Source organism: Agelaius phoeniceus, chromosome 3 (genome assembly GCF_051311805.1).
Source record: "Agelaius phoeniceus isolate bAgePho1 chromosome 3, bAgePho1.hap1, whole genome shotgun sequence".
NCBI lineage: Eukaryota > Metazoa > Chordata > Aves > Passeriformes > Icteridae > Agelaius > Agelaius phoeniceus.
In genome coordinates, this window is record NC_135267.1 from 97,059,664 (window position 1) to 97,081,379 (window position 21,716).

At 37.3% G+C, this 21,716-nt stretch overlaps 1 protein-coding gene across 1 annotated transcript in view; it reads left to right on the top strand.

The window, feature by feature from the left end:
- LYPLAL1 (lysophospholipase like 1) overlaps positions 1 to 17,244 on the top strand; it is a 30,207-nt gene extending 12,963 nt beyond the window's left edge. The window contains exons 3-5 of the mRNA XM_054630191.2: positions 2,450 to 2,619; positions 12,857 to 12,972; positions 13,569 to 17,244. Of these exons, the coding sequence (XP_054486166.2) occupies positions 2,450 to 2,619; positions 12,857 to 12,972; positions 13,569 to 13,808 (526 nt within the window). The 3' untranslated portion in view covers positions 13,809 to 17,244. The remainder of the gene's footprint in view (positions 1 to 2,449; positions 2,620 to 12,856; positions 12,973 to 13,568) is intronic.
- The last annotated feature ends 4,472 nt before the right edge of the window (positions 17,245 to 21,716 follow it).

The window sequence follows — 21,716 nt, forward strand, 5'->3', positions numbered from 1 at the left end:
CCATGGTAATGTCTGAGTTGTAGTGTGCCAGCTAATAAAGGAATTATTTAAAGAAAAAGGTGAATGACTAAAACAGATGTGCCAGTTGGGTGAACCACTAAAAGAATCTTACTTCTCAGCTTTATGTAAAGGTTATTTTTAATGCATTTCTGAGAAATCAAGAGTGCTCGCAAGGATGTTTTTGGGGCAGCTGAAAGCTACTTGTCTGTTTGCTTGGGGGTCTTTTCCTGTGGTCTTGAAAGATGTTGGTCTTTCATCTATCTTATGAAGAATTAACAAAAACAGGAGGTAGAAGTCCTGAGTTTCAACATCTGATCAAGTATTACAGTCTCATGATGAATTTTGATCTATTTTAAATGTCATGAGCTTGTCATTTAGTTGTGGGGAAACGTGTTTTAATATTTATGGAATGTAAAAGTAAATTGCTGTAATGCAGTATATATATGTATCTATGTTCCATAAAAATCCTGGAGGTTAACCTGCTGTAATAATAAATCCAGGTCAACATGCTATAGTAATACTAAAACCTTTCATATCTTTTCTTACTCAGATATTAGGTACCCTGATTTTACTAGAAAATGAAGCACTCTGCTACTAAACATTTTAACCAGGATTGATCTAAAAGTGTTTGAGAGAAGCTAAAATAATGGATTAAATGCTGTTTACCCAGGCATTTCATCTGTTTTATGTCACATTGTCCAAGTGACTTCCAGAAACTCCATTGATTCTGCTCTTGATAGATTTCACTGGAAGGTCTGCTCTTAGAAATGTGACTTTTGTGAATTAGATGTTTGTAATCTTATTTCTTAGGTGTTGATCATTTCATTTCTGGAGACAGAATTCTGAAGAAAAGACAATCAAGAAAGCAAATAATTTTAATATTATTTTTTAAACACAGCTTTAAGTTGCTGGGTATACAAGATTTTTCCACTGAATTTCCTTTAATTTTGGAGTTAGCTTTTTAATAGACAGGTAAGGGCTACCTTGAAAACGAATAGCTCAATTTTAAAAATTCTGGTGCTTGAGTATACAGTTTGTTTTGAATTAAAGAAATGAGGGATTACTTAAGGCACTTGACCACATACTGTATGGTACTTTCAATAACAGTACATTTTAGGTACCTTGAAGCTCTGCTGAAAAAGATGAACCTGTAGTGTTTCTGTTTGTACCTACCTGTTGCTGTTTGTTGCCTCTTTCAGTATATTTTTCTTACCAATTTTTAAGTCATGGCTTTTTTTTTTGTGTTCATGACAACAGGCAGAAGAAAACCTATGTTCTCTCGTTTTTACTTTTATGACTGAATAGTCCAAATAGTATTATCTTGAACACTCATCCTAGTGGCAGTACTGGTTTTGAAATAGCTGTTTGCATATGTGAGGCCTCCCTGGTGTTAATAAAGGCAGAATTTGTTCCTTCATTAAGATAACTGAATTAGTGGCTTTCTCATTTTAGGTTAGTTGTGGCTTTGTTTAATCCTAGCATTGAAAAAATTCCAGAGACAGCACGGAAGTCAACTTTAGCATTTTCAGTGTGTTCCCATCCAGAAATGTATCAAAAACTGTCTGTTTTGTGGATAGTGATTGTAATCTGATCCAAGCTTAAGTAAAACTGAAGAATTTGCCCTGGTTGAACATAGCAAATAAGGGTTTCAAGGGGCTTTGTTTGAGATGATCGATCTCATAGCAGTATGTTTTGTAATATATTGTAGAGCCATTGCAAGGCAATTAGATCACCTTTCTTGGGATTTCAGGGCTCTATTAATCATCTTTATTTAAAACCAAAGAAAAGGCTTCTTTGAATTGAAGGTTTCTTGATTATCTAGGATTTGGGCAGCCTGTTGAAGCACTTAAAATAACATTCTGACTACAAAGTATTATGGTGAGGAGTATCATAACTCTTGCTTGTGCACCAGTCCAGTAAGCACATGGCATTTCTTTCAGTTATGTTTATGAGATACCTGCCCCATTAAGATGAGGATGGCTGTATTTATTTGACAGAAAGAAAAATTGGCAGTTTTTTTTTAATACCTAGAGGTTCTTAATACCCATCCCCTGTCAGTTTTGTCAAGAATTAGGCAATTGAATTACATAAAGTTAGCTCTTGCAAAGCTGTCTTGTTTAGAAGTTACTTCAGTTTATCGTATTCCAGCATGGATTTCACCCCTAACTTTGTTTAGGATTAAGAACTTCTTGACAGGTTTAAGATTTCAAATGTTTAGCTGACCTAACCAACCTTAATACTGAACTGGCTGAAAATTGTATTTACATAGCTTCCAAATGTTGGCTTCATTCTTGAAGGACCATGAATTCAATGCAAGGAAATGCAATGTGGCTGGATATTCTCTCCTTTGCTGGAGATACACTGATTTTTTTTTTTATTTAATACATATGACAAGGCATTTGATCCTGTGCTTGGTTAATCTTTGTTTTCTTTTGTTCCACCACTCTAGGCCATATACACCCATGAAAGGAGCCTTTTCCAATGTGTGGTTTGACAGGTATAAGATCTGTAATGACTGTCCTGAACACATTGAAAGCATTGATTCCATGTGCCGGGGCCTTACAGACCTGATCAATGATGAGGTTAAGAATGGCATTGCCAAGAGCAGGATCCTCATAGGTAAGAGATATATTGATAATGTGTTTATTCGAATAGTTTTTTAATGGTTAAGAGATTAACTTCTTTGAATTTGCTCTCTCCTGAAGGGTCATGATCATGGCTTGAAACTGCTGAACAGCCTTTTCAGTAGCCTATCCTCAGCAATATTGAATCCTTATTTAAACCCTTATCAGGTGGAGAATGGGGCTAACTGTAAGCAGTATCCTCAAAATGTAAAACTGTTTTTATTTGCAGCAGTCATTTGTAATCATTATTTAAAATAGAGTGGGCAGTGATTTACTTTGAGAAGTAGATAGTTTTACTATTTCCTTTAAGCCCTTTTCAAGGATGGAAAAGTACACTTTCCAAAAATGACGTGCATTTTGGAGAATGGAGTTGTAGCATATAAATAATCATGAACTTTTCCTTACTGCTCTAATAATTTTGGGTTAAATTAATTCATGCAGGAAAAATGTGTATGTTACATAGCACTAAAGGTTGACACTTGATAACAAATGAAGTATTAGCTGTAATAGTTCATATGTGTCTATCTTTATTTCTCTTTCCACAAATTTCCAGTGACTTTCACAATACTTCAGTGAAATAGATGGTGAGATATTGAGGCACAGGAGTTGAGGGTGATGAAATAGCCTGTGGCAGAGAGGGAATGAGAATTCACAAGTCCGTGGATCCTTGTCCCATCTCTAGACCACAAACTATTTCGGGTCGAGGAAAAAACTCTTAAAGTGGGATCTTATGTCCAGCTAAGTCATGCCATCAAAATCTTGTGTGGTCAAGCCACTACCATTCAGCCTGGTGTGTTTTCCTGGTCTAACCCCATGTTCCTCTGTGAAGGCCTGTGATTCCTTTCCCTTCCTGGCTCATTGCACTGGCTGCATTGTTTTGGATGGCTGTCAGCAGAGTCCTTATGATCTGTCTTTCCTGTATTGTTATACCTGCTGGCTTGGAAGCAGCTGGAGAAGTGCAGGTGCTTTGCTGTTGAGTGAGCTGAGAGATGCTCTATGTACTGATCCAGTGTGCTACTAGGCTGTTTTCCTTTCCTCTGTAGCCTTCAAAATTAGAAATAGCCAGACTGCAAAGTATGAAGGTTGTTTTCCAAGTCATAAGCAGAGTAAGGAAGTTGGCATGCACTGAGTGTTTCATCCCGTAGATTCTTTGGAAGTCCCCGTCTCTGTGTGTTTGCATTCCTCACATATAAATCAGAAATAACTGTACTTGTTTTGTCACTCTGGAGAGCTCTGCTTCCCCACCTGACAGAGACTACAAGCCTACATCCTCGTGATTCAGTCCAATATTTATGCAAGAAGCAAAATAAGGAAGCCCTGAGTTACTTCGTCCGAAGTACAGAAGGGGACTCATGCAGATGCATAAGGAACTTGGTAGTGGAAAGTTGTATCACTTGTGGCTGTACAAGATTAAGTGTTCTTCCACAAGAACTTTGTGCCTTTTCTGTGCTATTTTTGATGATTAACCAGTGTGTGATGCAGCGAAGAGTGAAACTTAAGAGATCCTCTAAGGTCCTATGCATCAAGGTGACATTAAATGTCCTAGGACTTTGTGCAAATAATTGCCCATCTTCTGGCATTCTTTCTTACAGGAAACTAGGACTTTTGTAAAGGTTCTCTGCAGATTTATAGTATTCAGCCTGAAGAATAGAAGGCTCTGGGGAGATTTTGTAGCACTTGCCAATACCTAAAGGGTCCCATATGAAAGCTGAGGACGGACTTTTTACAAGGCCATGTAATGATAGGACAGGATGAAATGGCTTTAGACTGAAAGAGGGTAGGTTTAGATTAGATATTAAAAAGAAATTTGTTACTTTGAGGGTGGTAACACACTGGAATATATTTCCCGGGGAAGCTGGGGATGTCCATCCCTGGAAGTGTTGAAGGCCAGGTTGGATGGGGCCCTGAGGAACCTGGTCTAATGGCAGGACTTCCTGCCCATGGCAGGGGGTTTGAACCAAATGATCTTTAGAATTTCTTCCAACCCAAACCATTCTGTGATTTTTGATCAAAAGAAAATATGAGGCCAAGTCAGTATGTCTGCACCATAGTGTAATGTCCACTCAAAAAGGAGAAATGTGCAGCCTGAAATTTTTCTGAGTTTAGAAGATGGGTGTACAGGTGATAAGGGAAGGTTTGGTTACTTGCTTAGAATGTCAGATAACTAAGTTCTGTCAGATCTTTTTAGATTTCTCTTGGAAAATGTCAGGAATATCCATCTGTATTGGATGGTACAATAAGATGAGGCCTAAGGTAACAGATGGATTTTTCACTGCTGGTACCATGGAGTTGGAGGAGGCAGCCTTTGTGAGGTAAAGGGAAAAAATAAGGCATTTATAGCAGAGGAAGCCTGGGTGAAACAGGGTGAAATTTTGCTATGAATTCATAGTGCATTCAGTGTTGTTGAGTCATATTGGAGATCCATAATGGTACATATCTTTTTATGGAAAGCAGAGGTAAAATAGTTGAGAGAAGCAACTGGAGAACTTGGGAGTCTGTGAAGAACAGTGGGGGCCTTTTTGGGTAGAGTCACAGAAACCAAAGAGCAGAGCAGTCATATGAAGGTATTCACAGGGAATTAAATGCTCCTTAAAGGGTTAAGGAGAATTGGGTTGAGTGACCATTTTGTAGTAAGTGGGAGTTTTAATGACTGGAAAGAAAACAAAATGAGTATGAGGAGCATAACAAGATTGAAGGTTATGGTTTTATATGGAATAGAGGACTAGAAATTACAGGCTGAGGGTGAGTGTCAGATATTGTTGGATGAGGATGAGCGAGGTGTTAGGCAAGCAGGAAGGTGAGCAGAGGCTGACAGCTCAGAGGTGTGGGATAAGAAGGCAAGATCTGAGAGAGCACTGTGCAAAGGTGAGCGAGTGGGAAGAGACAGGGAGCAGCAGTGGGCTCTCAAACATGGAAAATGAGAAGCCCAGCACCTGGTGTTCTGGAGGATGATTCCCCTTGAGCTATTCAGACTTTCCACAAAGCTCAAGATAGTGGGACAGTACGAGCATTTTCTCTGAAAGAAATTGTAGCCTGCATTGTTTGCTTCGGTACCTCTGAAATTCACAAGTGACTGCTTGCAGATCAGAACTCTAAAGCTGAGGATGGAGTCCAGGTTGTACAGTGCCACTCCTCTCTTCCTTATCTAGGAACATGCTGGTGCAGCCTTGCTTTTAACAGCTGCTCTATGAATCTACTTCTAAAGAAATAAATTACTTAGATTGCTGGATCTAAAGGAAATCTTATTTTTAAAACATCTGTATTAATTTTGTGACATGGCTTATCTACCCATTCTTATCTCCTAACAGTTTCATTAGTTGCTTTCCTTTTAACACAAGTCTTTTGAAGAAAGTAGACTTTTGATTAAGTTTTATTTCCCCTGACCTTGGAGGAGGAAGGAAGTGAGACTAGCAGCAATACATAATTATTCCAAAAAATAATTATATCATCCCCAGAATTTGTTAATGGCACTTAGTTTTTAGCCAGACATTCTTATTGAGTTACTCTTACTGATCTTCCTGGCTAAAGCACTTTTTGTAAATAGTCCTGTAAGTAGGTTTGTATTGACTTTGGAGATAAAAGAGTGTTATAAATTTAGTCAAATTTTGACACTTGGAGCTTTGATATTATCCTTTCTTTAAAAACAGGATGTATTTCTTCTTTATAAATGCCTGAATTCATTCCTAAATTGGCCAAACAAGCCACAATTTAAAATGTGGGACAATAATTTCTTTTTCTATCTAAAGCTAAGTTGGTTTTTCAGGTGGTCTTGCTTTTGTTTTTTGGTTTTTTCTGGTTGTTCCTTTGTTTTGGGTTTTTTTAACTGCTTCCGTAGTGACAGTGCCCTGTAAAATAAGTCCACTTCAGTGAAAACTGTTTGAGATTTCAACAATATTATTCGAGAATATGTTAGAAGCTCTTGAAAGAAATGGCCCTCTTGTTTTTTGAGCATTTTGATAGGGCTTACTGTAGTCAACTACACTTTGGTGAAAGGCAGTCTTTTTGCTCTTTTTTTGTTCTTAATTTAGCACTGCTTTCCTGCTTTCACAGGTCACTTTTTGTGTAGTGCAGAAGTGCTGATCCAAGCACGTTGGTCTCTGCCACCTGTAGTCACTCGTGTAAGCAGCCAGTGAAAATAAACTTTCCATAACAGTCCTGTAAATTTGACTAAATGCCAAAAAACACATGCATGATTCCTGACCCCTTGTGCTGTAACAATAACACAAGACACACAACCACTTTTTGTTTATTGCTAGACTTCTTACATAGCTACTGAACCACGGTGGAAGTAACATGAAAGCTCTGTGCTTCTTGTAAATATTAGCATTTCCTTCTCTCTCAGTGTGTGTGAGAATAGGATGGGGGGGAAATATCTTGGCTTTGACGCCCCAGAGAACAGATTCTATAAATATGTGGAGATAAAAACTTCCAACAATAAATTGTTGAAGTGTTGAGCCATCTATTTCACCCACAATCTTGGCACTTTATGCTTTTGGCTTCAGAGCCTTTTGCTGTCACTCATCCTATCTTGTGTCTTCTGTCTTTATTAGGAGGACATTGTCTTCCATTCAGAGGTACTTACTGCCTTGTTCTTACAGAGGAAATTTATGGGTTTATTTTGCTGTTTCTCTGCAATTTAAATGAGATTTCTCTTTCTGTACCTCCCATTACATGGCTTTGTGGTTTCTCTAAATTGTGCCTGAGATGCTGGACTGAAAGCAGTACTATTAGTCCATCTGCCCCATAATACCTGCAACATTTTATTAATTTTCAGTGCATCAGTGTAAATTTGCCTTGCATTTATACTTTGGGGTAAATTTTGGTCCTCTTAGTTTTGGGGCTTTTTTTTGTATCTGAACTGACCATATGTCTCCTTTGGATCTCTGCTAGTCTAGCTCACACATCAGGAAGTAAAAAGAGACATTAACAAATTAATCTTTGTTTCCTTTGTAAGTCTTTTGGTAGGAGGTACAATGCTCATTTTAACCAAGACTAGACCATTACTTGTTACTTTGTTTCCCAACATGTGATGGTGTCAATATTAATGTATCTAAAGACTCTGAATGATGACACATTCCCAGTATGCTGAATGACGGTTTAGCAAATGATAGTGAAGATTAGGAGTAAATGAGACTCACAGAAGTAAACTAATAAAATCATTCAAAAATAATTCAATCATGATAGTGTTGTTGCATATAAGATTATGACTTCGGTAAGAAAATAATTATATATAATCAAGTTCTGATCTTTTCAGCCTAACTAAGAACTCTGTTGAAGGTATGTCCTTACTCATCTTTAATAAATACCTGAATACAGTGCAAAATTAAATGGATGGATGGATGGATGGATGGATGGATGGATGGATGGATGGATGGATGGATGGGCTTTTAGAATGCTTGAGAGTTGCACAGACATGCCCCAGGGTACAAATTAACCTGTACTTTCTTCACAGTTGTGCCAACACAGTCATAGAAAAGTGAGACTTCACAACATTTGCTATTCCGTTGTCATGTGCCAGTGCAGGCTCAGCTCTATTTAGGCAAATCCTTATCACTGCTTTTCTGAATTCTAAAAGCCCTCTGCTAACAGAAGGTTCACAGCTCTGCACAGCAGCAGCTTGTTTCTGTGCATTGCTACTCTTTGCTTTAGAGAGCTTCTTTCTACTTTCCTTCTTGTGATTCAGTTTAGAGTCACAAATACTGTGAGCATAAAGGACAGGTTTTTCTCTTCCTTTTTCCCATGTTTGCAGTTATGCTGACAGGTAAGTGTTGCAGCAGGACACTGCTGTCCTCTCTAGAAACAACCAAGACAACACACACTGGGTAAATTAAGCAAGCCATAGATTGACAGAGTAACATCTTAATAAAAATTGATTCAAGACTTTTAATGGATTTTATTTTCCTTCCAGTGCTAAAAATTACGACCCCTTAGGTACACATGTTGGGTTCCCCTCTATTACCTGTAATAGTTGAAAATAAAATGTAACTGGTTCTGGCTTTACTGCGAGTTGATACGTTAGAAACAATAGTACACTTGTTTTTACAAGAAAGTGGTAAAAGTCATACCACTTAAATATGCATTTCAAAATGTGTTTTGACTGGTGAGAAAGTTGTGGAGCAAGTTAATTCACGTTCCTAACAAGAGCAAGTGGCTGAGCCACTCAAGGGAAGTTTCCTTTGTTCTTGTAAAGACTCTCAAGTTTGTTGCTCTTGTAAAGACTAAGTAACAACCAGAATAACAAGGCTATCAAAGGTGGAAATCATTCATTGCAGTTCTGCTGCTTTGCAATGTTTGGGTTTGATGAAGTTTCATGAAGAGATTAAAAGTAGAAAATCACTGCTGTGAGGAAATTCACTTGAGACAAAGTGTTTGAATACTTAACACAGGAGCAGTGTTCAGGGAGTTCTGTGGAGAAGGGAGTTTGCTTTTCCACTGGCATTTGTACTCTTTGCTGATATTCATTTGTGAACACTGTTAAATGTATATAATACTTCCATTCATTGATGAAAATGGAAGGTCAAAACAGAAAGTCAGCTTCTTTGCAGATGATGTGTAGAACAAGGTTGTGCTGTTACCATTAATATAAGGTAAATTACTTAGTCCCTAGGGAGAGGGAAAGTAAACTGGAATGTAACTTTAGGGAGAAATTCTTGATAATAAACTGATTAAAGCAACTCTAACTTGAAATACTAAAAAAGGAGAAATTGAGAATGAAAAATGCTGTGAGAATGGAATGAAAAGGAGGCAAGAGTATGTAATGTATTGTAATAATATCAGAACAGGCTAAGACAATTTCCTGACTGTGCTGGTGTAGCCTTATACAACAGAAGAGTGTTTGTTTTGTGCTGTGCTGACACAGGCACTGTGTGCTGGAGGATTCATTTCTTGCCACTTTGTTACCAAAGCTGTACTGACAAATGGGAAGAAATACAGGAAAGATGAAAAACTACTAATACAGAGAAACTAGTGAAGAAATATTGCTTAAAACAAACACCCCAAACTGCACCTCTACACCCAAGTCCAAATCCTAATGTCATCAAAATCTGGGGTTTAGCTTCTCCTGTTCTTTTGCTCTTCAAAATTTGTGCACTAGATATAATTCATAACTGGTTTTTTTCCCCATGGCTGTGGTTTCTAGTATGGCAAGCAGCTTTGAGCACATGTTAAAGTTTTACTGAAAAGCATGAAAATGTGATGTTTCCGTAATCATTATAACAAATGGACTAAGGCGTTTTACAGTCAGGTTTGTATGATTCAGGATGCACTTGGCAATGTCAAAACTGTGTGTGCTAGAGAGCTGTTTTTTCTGTGAAGAAGACTGAACACCTAAAGAACTTCCTGAATTCAGGAATAGCTCATTGCAGCCACTAAAGTGATGCATAGGGGAGAAGGCAGTTTTTAGCATTCTCTTATGCATACAGGACAGGAAATACAAAATAAATCTTTGTGTTGGATAATAAAGTTTGTCTTTTCTGAGATGCAAACACAGACATTGTTAGACAAAGTATAAAGAAACAAATAAAGCTTAAGTTTGACAGTAGGTAAATACTTGGTTTCCTGAACCCTGTATAACGTTCAAGTGTCATCATGGACCACATTGTCATTTTAGGCAAATACAAATGGGAAGCAAATTAATACAAATCAAGATCTTTTACAAAAATGAACTGGAGTTTTGTTTAAAAGGCTCCTAAGGCCATTTACAAGGAATATTTTATCACTGAAAAATGGCAGCTGTGGTGAGGATTTCTGTCTCATTCAATCAGGAATAAATTCCATTTGAGAAATTCTGTTTCTGTTCACATTGTGTTACATCATCCTGTGCCTGAGATCACCCGAATTTAGTTACAGATTATATTCCAGAAAAGAATGTTTTAGTTTTAGTAAAGTATTGCATGGGAGTTTCCTTCTGATTCAAATTCTTTAATTTGGAAGTGTGGTGATTGTCTGATTTCAGCAGATCTTTCTCAGCTGTCAAGGTGAGTCACAAGCAGCTTTCTTCTTATTGCATAGGGGTGCTACCTAAAAATCAGCACTACACTGAAGCAGATTTGAGGTCATAAATGCATCCTTGAGTGAACTTTCTCTGCAACTGGAAGTGTTTTACATAACTGAGTCTTTTGTGTGTGCTCCCCTATTAGTCTACACATAAATCTCCTTTGTGAGTCAGGGAAGTTAACACAAAGAGTTAGGTGCTTTCCTGAACTGGCATCCTGAGCATTGTTGAGCTAACCCTGTTTAGCTGTTGTGCAGCATTAATCACAGTTCTCATTAAAATAGGCATGAGGGGAAAACTGAAAGTGAACATACATCTAAATTTAAGACCCTCTGGCAAATTCTGAACTTCTGTTCACAGTCTTTGTGTTTCTTGAAAGTAGATTGGTCTCAAGTAGAGAAGTAGATTGGTGAAGACCTTGCAGTGTTCTGCCCATCTAAGGATGAAATGTTGCTGTGTCATTTTGATTTTATCTAACACTCCTGACACGATCTGCTTAACAATGCTGTATAGTTTATGTATTCTTCATGGTGAGATCATCTGTATACATGTACTTTTGTGTTTTGTTTACACTCTGTCATTTCATACATTGGCTTTGTGTAATATCTATACCTCCCTTTTATTTTTCCTTCATCCAAAATTTGAATTCTTTTAGAAGTTCTTGACTAAGAGTCTCTTTTATGTCTTATGTCAAACATGCACATATACTGAAATGGTTCTTTTAATTGAAAAAATAGTCTGCATCTATAAATGCTTATTCAAATTGTTGTTTTTGAAGCATTTAGCATATGGCATTTATTCAGAGATTGTTGTGGTATCAGGTGATAAACTTCAGGTATTCCCATGCTAATCAAATTCAAAGAGCTAGTTCTTTGTATTGCATTTTCTTGTAGTAGTATGAGCCACATAAAAGAACCATTACCTAATATTCTTCTAAACAGAAGGTGACTGCATTGTCAAAGACTGTTGGTGAGTAATTGCAGACAGTGTGCCAGATTGTGACTAACTGGGTACAAAATTTTAAGATTAAATCATTTACAAACTAGTAATGACTTTTCAATGCAGCTTTTCTTCCTGTAATCTGAAATGCTTTAAATGGACTTCATTTTATTTGTTGATCAAGCATTGTCTGTATTTATTTGTAAGCAAATGCAAAATGGTCTCTTAGAGTACAAGTGCTTCTTTTGGGGTTTGGAGATGACAGCATTCTTCAGAATGATCAAAAGGAAATTAAATAAGTGACCATATTGTGCATAAGAAAATAAAGAAAGCTTCACTTTATTCATTATCTGGATACAGTCAATATCATGGCCTGTGTACTGTGTCCTTGTGAAGTAATGTAGTAGTCTGGATTTCTTTCCTACTGAACAAGCATTTGTCATATAAAAATCATCCCTGAAGAATTATCTTTGGTAAGGAATTAGTGTAGTTGAAGAGACATATGGACCACAGAGGGCCATTAATTCAGACCTCCTGTTAGAGCTCAGGGGTATACATTGCATTTGTTCCCTATTTATGATATATCCCAAGGTATAACAACAAAAATATCCTCAATGCTAGTTGAATGTGAGTGCTCATTGATTATGTAAAATAGAGATCTTTCATGTGTGAATGCTGCTAGCCTAGGGGAGAAATAACTTGAATACAAAAAGCAGTGAGAATTACCTGTTCACAGAGTTTTACTTTGTTTATGTCAGAGTATGCATGGCCACAGTGTTCAGCTACCTGATAGGGACCATATGCAAATGGCTTCTGAAGTAATGACATGATGGCATTTTTTGTCCTCTCTCAGTAATGAATCTTCAGCACTGCTTTAGCTATCCATTATCTTAATTGCACCATGCTTTGATTTAAACCTCAAACTATGCCACATCAGGTTCAGGTTGGATGTCAGAAGGAATTTCTTCACAAAAAGGTTGTTAAACTTTTGGGATGGTCTGCCCAGGAAGGTGCTGGAGGCACTGTCCCTGAAGGTGCTCAAGAAATGACTGAATGTGGAACTTGATGCAATGGGCTACTTGACAAGGTGGTGTTGAATCATAGGTTGGGCTTTATGATCTTAGAGATCTTTTCCAACCTAAGTGACTCTGTAGTTCTAAAATCTTTGTAACCTTTATGATACTCAAGATGGGTGGTTTTTTTGTATTATGTATAAAAGAAACAAGTCTGAAGATAATAAATTGTACATTGGGTTACAAAGACTTATAGAAAAATCTTTTTTTCTTTTGGTGCATTTTAGGAGGCTTTTCAATGGGAGGTGGAATGGCAATGCATTTGGCCTTTAGGTTTCATCAGGATCTGGCAGGAGTCTTTGCCTTGTCCAGTTTTCTGAATAAAGACTCTGCTGTTTACCAGGTGAGTGTGTAGTAGATATTACAGAAAACATGTTTAGCTACATGGAAAACATGGTGATTAAAATTCAATATACATGTTTATATGTCTGAGGCAGTTGATTCACATTCTAAATTTATGTCATTTCCAGGAAATAGATAAGCAGAATATTAGGAAAGTGAGGCTTTAAGCTGTCTTTAAATAATGTTTTATTGCACTTTTTTGCACAGACAGTACAATATTAAAGTGTAGAAAGAGATTAACAAATGAAATGCTTTACTAGTTGTCTTTAATTGTTAAAGAGACTGTGTAAGCATAAGTATTCTTTTAAAATGTGTGATGCATTATAATACAAGCTCCATTTGCTGTCATGAGTTTTTTCTCTTTCTCTTATTTGGAGGGGGATATAGACCTTAAAGTAAACACTACCATTTGTCAAGAGTTACTGTATTGAAACTTGAAGGGCAGTTTTTTCCAGTATTTCCTTATTTACTTCTATAGAGATAATACAGTATGACCCCTTAAATGTAGATCAGTAAGTGCAGTAATTGTCACCATGTAATTGTAAATATTCCTTAAATTTTTGGCAGTATGTCTGACAGTGTCTCCTTTCCATCTAGGCTTTGAAAAGAAATGAAAGTGCTCTTCCAGAATTATTTCAATGCCATGGAACTGCTGATGATCTAGTTCTCTACTCATGGGGTGAAGAGACCAACAAGATGTTAAAGTCTCTGGGAGTATCAACATCACTTCACACTTTTCCAAACCTCAATCATGAGCTGAACAGAACTGAAATAGAAAAATTAAAATCCTGGATTGTAAAGAAATTGCCTGTTGAAGCACCAAAGGCTAATGAATAAATGAAGATCCAGCCTCATACCTTCTGATTTTTCATAGTTTTAAAATCATGTGTGACATATATGTGGGTGTCCCATATCCTTATATAAGCATAGCTTCAGGCAAACACTTTTATACTATAAAGTTCACCTAAGAGGTGAAAAAAGGTGCTGACCACTAAACCTCACTTTATTATATGGATTTCTTTTTCTGTTTTCTTGTCCAGTTTTTAAGCACATGCCAGTCTACAAAAAATACTGACTGATAATATTAAAAGCATTCCAAAATAGTCAAAGCAATATTCAGGGAGCAGTACTGTGAATCTCCCAGGTTTTTGTTTGTTTGTTTGTTTGTTTGTTTGTTTGTTTTGGGGTTTTTTTGGGGGGTGAGGAGGATTGGGCAGGAAAGTGTTCTAAGATGGAAAAATATGCAGCGGCATGGTAGTTTCTAATGGCATTGTAGCAACAAAAAGGTCAATTACTAAAATAATACAGTTTTACTTGTACAAATGCATGCATCTATTCAAGTTAGTTTAGTGAGGGAGACTGTATTGGCTTCAATTGGATTCTCAGCATGTGGGAATGAACTTGCCTCAAAGCAGAGCTGTATGTCCCCTGAAAAAAAATCAGATTTGTGTTATATTTTAAAAAGTCCTATGTAGCTGTGTCTAGCTATACCACAGGGTCTTGTTATTGTTCTTTCTCATTGTTTTGTTACAGAGCTCTAGGTTTGTGTGAGTTTATTGAGCCTTCTGTGGTTTGCAGTGTAGGTTTAAAAAAAAAAAAAGTACCATCATGATTGCTAAGATCTATCCTGTTTTTGAAAAAATCATTCTTTGGGCCCTGTTCCTGTAGAAACTTATTTTTGCCAAGAGTTTTCTTTTGGCCTGCATGGCCACATTTTAAATTAAAAGATGAGGATACTTGACTCCTCCGTGAATATTTAAAAGTTGTAAATAATGATTGTGATATAAAGAAAACTTGTATCCCCTTATTTTTATGGTGGATGATTCATCTCTCTGTCAGTTTGATAAATTAACTCAGAGTATAAATATCTATTCTTATGTAATTGTAATGCTTTTTTTATTCTCCCCCCCTCTGCCCCATTTTCTACTCCCCAATTTCAGTAATTTTTTTAGCATGACAAGCTATTCAGCCTTTTGCCAAAGCCAATAGATCCAAGTCTCTTGCTTAATCCTCTCATTTTCCCGTTTTTGAGGAGTGGATCTGGGACACTGTTGTTTGCTCTGTCACAGCAGATTGCTGCCAGTACTGACTATGACTCCAGAAATATCAGCCAGCTCCCAGGGACTAAGTTTTATTCAAATCCTCATGCCCTGAGACCTCAGCCAGCTTTTACCTATCTTGAAGAGTAAGCAAGGGGAAAAAAATGACACTGTTCAAGTACAAGCCATGTAATTGGCAGTAGCAAGTAACAACTTCCTGCTGCTAAAAATATTTTGCTGTATTTCATTTTCCTAGCATTAGCAAGTCAGCAGTCTGTTCTGAAAAACAGCATTTTAAATGGCACATGAAAACTCAGCTATTTGAAAGAGTGAGTGACCAGCAGTTTTTCCTGGTGCCCTAGGCTTCCTAATTACTGCAAATTAAATTGAAACAGGTGTGTTCAGATGCAGCTGAGCTAACATTGCCTTGGCCCAACTCTAATTGCAATCCCTGACAAGTGAAGTAGCGGCATTTTAGGGATAATGCATCACTTTTGCCCCATTTTCTGTTCTTCCTGAGCTCCTATCAAGAGGCTCTTTGAACCACTAATGCAAGGTGGCAATTAATTTTGGTGACAAGTGCATTCACATGGGAAAGTGGCAGGTTTCTGGCAAGGTGGCTTTTAACAGGGTCAGAGAATAGCATAAAACAGTTGAAGGAATACCATGGAGAAAATAGAAAATATTACCAAGCCAAACCCAGCTCTTTTGATTGCTTTTGCAATGTGAATAATTGCAAATACAGTGGATACAGGGTTTGGCTTAGTTCCCCTGTTATAGGTTGAGAAGGAATTACAAATGTCATGACATCCTTTAGAAAACAGTAAGTTCCCAGTTTGCATCTATTTTCTTCCATCTTCTTGGCTTGTGAGTGAAACACCAACCAATCAGGAGATGCATTGTGACATAACAGAAATCCATCAGGTATATGCTGTAACAGAGTCTCAAATCTCAGAGGTTTTGAGGTCACTTCTGGGATGTTGGAGAACTCAATAGATTTCCATCAGTCTGCGGGAAGTGAGCACAGTGGGACTCGCCTGTCCCTTTAGCTGAAGAAGGTGTGGCTGTGTGTTCCAGATGGTGCCAAGCTCATACTGGACAAACAGATTGAAGTTTAGCCCAGAAAAATTTGGGTTATTGGTTGGTATTGAGAAGCATCCAGAGGCAATATTAGTCCTTGAAGACAGTGGGCCTGCTGTTAGATCTCTAGTCAAATGAAAACCTTAATAGTCAAAAATTAGCCCAGCTGTTTGACAACATGTTTCAGAAGTAATTCAGACAGCTTTTTGACTGATTGGCCCTTTTTTTTAACCTGGCCCTTTCTTACTACACTTTTAAAAATTATTTTTTAATTTAATACTGGAAAGAGGGTGGGGTTTATTTGCCAAAACGGCATCTCTGCAATGCTTATGGCACTGCAGCTCCAGGAACTGCCTGTTAATTTCTGGATAGAGTTTAAAGTCCTTCTTAGAGACGGTAAGAATCAAAGACTTCACTTTTGCCTGAATGGTTGCCTGTTATTGGGACAGACTTCCTGTACCAGGTGCCAGGGCATACAGAACCCTGAACTGGTATGTCTTACCAGCTGAATTTAGATTTAGATGAGGAGAATGATAAAGAATGCAACATTTCTGGTTCATCCATAATGTTTCACTCCTGATCATACAAAAATTTTAAGGCAAAAGATGCCGTTCACTTTTGGGAGGAATCAATTTGAGGTGCTTTCCTTTGGTTTGTTTTTGGGTTTTTTTTGTTGTGGGGTTTTTGTTTGTTTGTTTGTTTGTTTGTTTGTTTTTGTGGATTTTTTTTTCCTTTCTGTTTTTGTCCTGTTTAAAGATACAGTCCTGAACATCACTTTGAGGAAGATACTGCAAAATTTAAGAGCCATGCCAGGATCTGTACCACTTGACCTACTGAAGGTATGAGAACATAAACTAGAAAGAGGGTGGTTCTGTCCTGCTCCAGGAAGAAGGCAGGAGCAATTAGTTGGCAATGCTGGTTTATGTTCTTACTGTAAGTCTTTTTGAGGTACTTTTTTCTTTCCTTTCATAGTTAGATAAGAGTTTGGCTTTAAAGTAGAAACTTTTAAAACCATTTAAAGTGTAACTGGAATAACTGACTAAGTCCTTTCAGATTGATACTATTTTCTTGGAGCTTGGTTCTGTTTTGGTGAAATACACAATTCAGTAGGCAAAAGAAAACTCATTTAATAAAGTCTTTAACTCTTGGGCTCAGTTACTGTGTTTCATAGTGCTTCAGAAACAAAGCAGTATTGTTTGGACCTTTTCTTCTTTCTACTTTTCTGATACTTCACATTTATATTTCAGATGTTTAAAATTTGTGAGTAGATCATTGCTGTGAATGTGGGTGCCTTCTGAGTAATTAATGTGCTTGCATACAAAGTCAAAGAACAAATATGAATAAGGCAGAAATTGGCTGAACAATGTGGGAAGCCAGAAGTCATTGGTAACATAATTTTGACATTAAAGCAAGAAATTCTCTACTTAAGTTAATCTCTTCTCATGTTAGATCTTTCACTGCTTTTTTAGTAAATCATCTTTAAAGCCATTTAAAAAGGCTCTGCATATGAAGTGAGCCAAGTGGGTGAAAGTAACTTGTATTTATAACGATGAGATCCAGATGGCAAAACATGGAGATGGAAACCTAGTGGACAATGTTAGAACAAAATTTGTTAAGACATAGATGGAGGAAAGTGGATATGAGTTTACTTTGCAGTTGACACATGTTCTAGAACAGCTGTGAAGATTCTTTGGGAGATCATAGAAGAGAAATCTGTCTCATAAGTTTTCCATCTTGACTCAACCTTCATTTTAAATGCAGCTGGTTAAGGGTGCTCTGGAGAAAGGAAATAATAATTACCAATTCAGTTTCCTACTTCTGTTTCTTTTCCAAATCCTCTTCCACTGTGTGAACCTGATATCACTACTCAGAAGAGAAACTAGCAGTTCTATTTTCAATATCACATCTGATCAAATATTTCTCAGCACACTGCACTGGGACTTAGCACCCAGCCATGCCTTGGGTGAGTTCTGTGTTTATTGAACAGTTAGATTAAAAAATCATAATTTAGAAGAGCCAGTGGCGTCAATCCAGGAAGGCCTCATATTCCCCATGGCACGGCATTGAGCCTGAGTACCATACCAAACCTGCTGTCATCAAGATAAGTTTTGTGAGCTTGAAGGACAGAAATCCCACTCTTCTGTTATGTATGTGAGAGCTGTAGGCACTGTTCTGGTGAGGAGGCACCTAAAATCTTCAGTAGGTTCACTGTGTAAATATGTAGGATCCTTTAAAAATGCAAGGAGAAGTTGGTATCTCCTTATTAAGTGCTTAAAAAAAGTTGTGTAATGAGTATTAAACATTACTCTTGAACCATTAATTGCTAATGACAAGGAATTTGTCATTTGTCATGATTCCAGACAACAAAGCCAACAAGGCTTTCCAACCTGTGTCTTAATACACAGTGGAGATTGTCAAAATAGACCAAGAGAGTGTGCTTAGAACCTTCCACCACTTCTAAGGGCCAGTATTTTGTGGTTGGGGAATATTTTACCCTGCTTCTTAAAAGTAGTTACTGTGTAAAATTAAATGCAACATGAAGCAGTAATAGTCTAATAGTCTGCAACTCCTAATGAGAGCATAGAAGAATTAATTGCTTGCTTGTGCTCTCTTGGTTGGTTAAAGGTGTTTTGCACCACAATGTACAGTGATAGGCATCAAGTATGTCAGATCATAGTTTGAATCAAGCAAGCCATCAAGATCTTATGTCATGCATACAGTAAAAAATTTATAAAAATATCACTTCTGCTGCTTCTTGACTTTTAAAATATGCAGAAATGAATCAGACTGCAATCGTTATCTGCTGTCATAGTTGATCTTAGTAGAAAAAATGCTTTCTGGGGCACATTCCAGCCAAATACTGATATTCAAGCATGTGAATGTGAACTCTGCTGCCTTAGAGCCTATGGTTCCCACCGATGGATCTATGTAGAAAGCCTAGATTCAAATATGGAGTTTATTTGGTTTGAATTTGGACAATTTGGGGTGAAGTTCTCGATGTAGCCACGGTGTTGTGAGGAGCAGTCAAAATTATTATGAATCTTAGCCACACTAATGTGCCAAAATTGCCAGGGCAGTGATTTAATGCTTCCAGACTAATAAGAATGGTCGAGTGCTAACCATGCTCCTGTTCCACAGTTTCCATTGCTAATCTCTAGTCCACATAAGGTATGTTTATGTATCAGAGGAGAGACTCTCTTGTGTTTTCCTTTTTATGAAATGGAAGTTGGAATGACATGCAGGTTAATGCAATGCATGATTTAGGCAACTAACTTCATCTACTCTTAAAACAGAGCTTCCCTTCATTGTCTTTGCATGCAGAAATAGTAATGGCTGACTGATGACCTTCTGGGCAAGAACTATGGCATTTTCATCACTAGGATTTTTCCAAATACCCGGTAATTGAAGTCAGGTTTACCCGTAGACCTATTTTGACTTAAGCCTTGAGCCTGCTTTTCTCAGAGAAATTAATAATCTTCATTGTTTCCACTGAACTGATTACACTCTAACTTGGCTAAATAAATGGTCAGTGAGGAACTCAGGGGTTCAGAAATGGAATTAAACTTTTCTTTGGTTTGCAGCAGAGTATTTTTCAGTTAGGACTTTCAGTTTACTGTAAGACAGAGGTCTGACTGCCCCCTTCCCTTCCCCACTGGTTTGGGAAGGGAGAGGAAGCTTGTTTAGAAGTAGGTTCCCTCTCCTTTCAGGCAGTCAGCCTGTGGAGAAACATTTCATTTCATGACACATCACATCAGATTTACACTTGGAAGCATAAAGATTTTTGTAATGTGGCCACCTCCAGCATGTACAGAGGTGGCGTGGAGTGCTACGTGCTAATTTAACATAATTTCCTGAGAAATGAACAGGATGGCAAATAGTGCTGACAGTATTTATAATAATATATTAATATGTTTTTTTGGAAACAATGTGGCCTCTGCTTCTGTTTGTATTTATAATTTAGCATGAATCATAACCAGAAGTCAGAACTGTGCTGGTGAAAAGAATGAATATTAATTTTGGAAGTGCCAGGGCAGATTTTGTATATCAAAAGCTGACAAAAAGGACAATTTGCAGAGGTTTCAGTAAGTACATCATTAAATTATCCTTGGCTCCTTCTCAGTTGTTGGTTTTTGGTTTTTTTTTTGTAATGATGCTTCTCTAAGCAAAAATATAAACCTGTGAAGCACTGAAGGTGACTTTATTGGAAGAACTACATGTTTTCCTCACTAAGGAAATATATTTTTTCTGAAGATGTCCAACTGATTAATGCCAGACCACTGGAATTACTGAGTGAAATCCTCAAGATGTTTTAGTGTTTTTATAGCACAACTCGGTTGTCAATGTTTTTGTGTATATGAAAATATTTGGCAGCTTTGTTGACCAGATAGATGATGGTATGTGAATTTCACATTTTATATAAAGGCCCTTGGTTTCATATTTGCAATTAGGGGTTTAACATTCAGTTGAAACAGCGGTCAAGTGATTGCCTTAATAATTTCTGTAATGTCATGAGAAGTGAGAACCTTGTGTCATGCTCCACTCCACCAGCTCTGAATATTTGGTTTTCCAATATTTAGAAGTCATTTTTGGATCCAGCAAGCTGTCAAACCTGGAATTGCCCGTAGTCCTGCTGGCCTCATGCTCCCCGCATGGCTCACAAAGGGACTTAGATCAGCTCTGCTGGTGACAAAAGCAAGTTCCATCTTCATAGTGGAAACCCCTTCCTATGTTTGGCATGAAAAGCACTGAGAAATGTACATATTGTATAAATTCCCTTCTTGAAGTACTACCAGTACTTTGGTTAAGCCACTGTAAAACTACTGGTATGCATTTGTTCATAGTTTGGAAAATACTGTTTTCATTACAGTAAACCAATATAAACATCAGCAATATTGCTATCAAACAAATTAGTTCTCATATGAAATGTATGGTAAGTAAATTTGTTGTGTAGCTGAATACAGTGTTATTTAATGGAATTTGGTTTGGTGCCAAGCAAACATATGGATCTTTAAATACATTTCCCTTGGGGCTGTGTTGAAATCATCCACCAATAACATGGGCCGAATTCTCTTCCAGATTTGCAGGCTGGCTGCCCTTATTATATGAGGTTTGAAATGCAGCTAATGGTGCAATAATTTCTGTTTTGTCAGTTTGAGGTGTTTTTTTTAAATTTGTTTCACTAAAGTTTTTCTTCTCTCACTCCCTCCCAAAAACCTTCCTTTCACTGTGGAAAAGTTTTATTTTATCTTCAAAAGCCACAAAGGTTCTTGATTCCTTTGGGGATTCTTGTCTTCATTTCTCTTCTAGTTCTTCCCTTTTACCAGGGAAAATTGATATAAGGGGAGATAAATGGAAGACAGAGTAATATGGGTAAATATTCTTGTCTTTGCATCTTTACAATAATTAAAATTATTACTTTAGGAATATGTATTTTGGAAAAGTTTTTTTTCAGAAAATACTGGCTCTTTTTCTTTAGTTGTGATAGTCTGGTTCTTTAACAGGAAGTGGTATTGACAAAGCTGCTTCAGACATCATATTTTTAACCACAGAACTTTAGTGGGCTTCCACAACAGGTTACATTATACTTACAGCAGAAGTTGTAGCATAGATCCTCATCTATTATCTT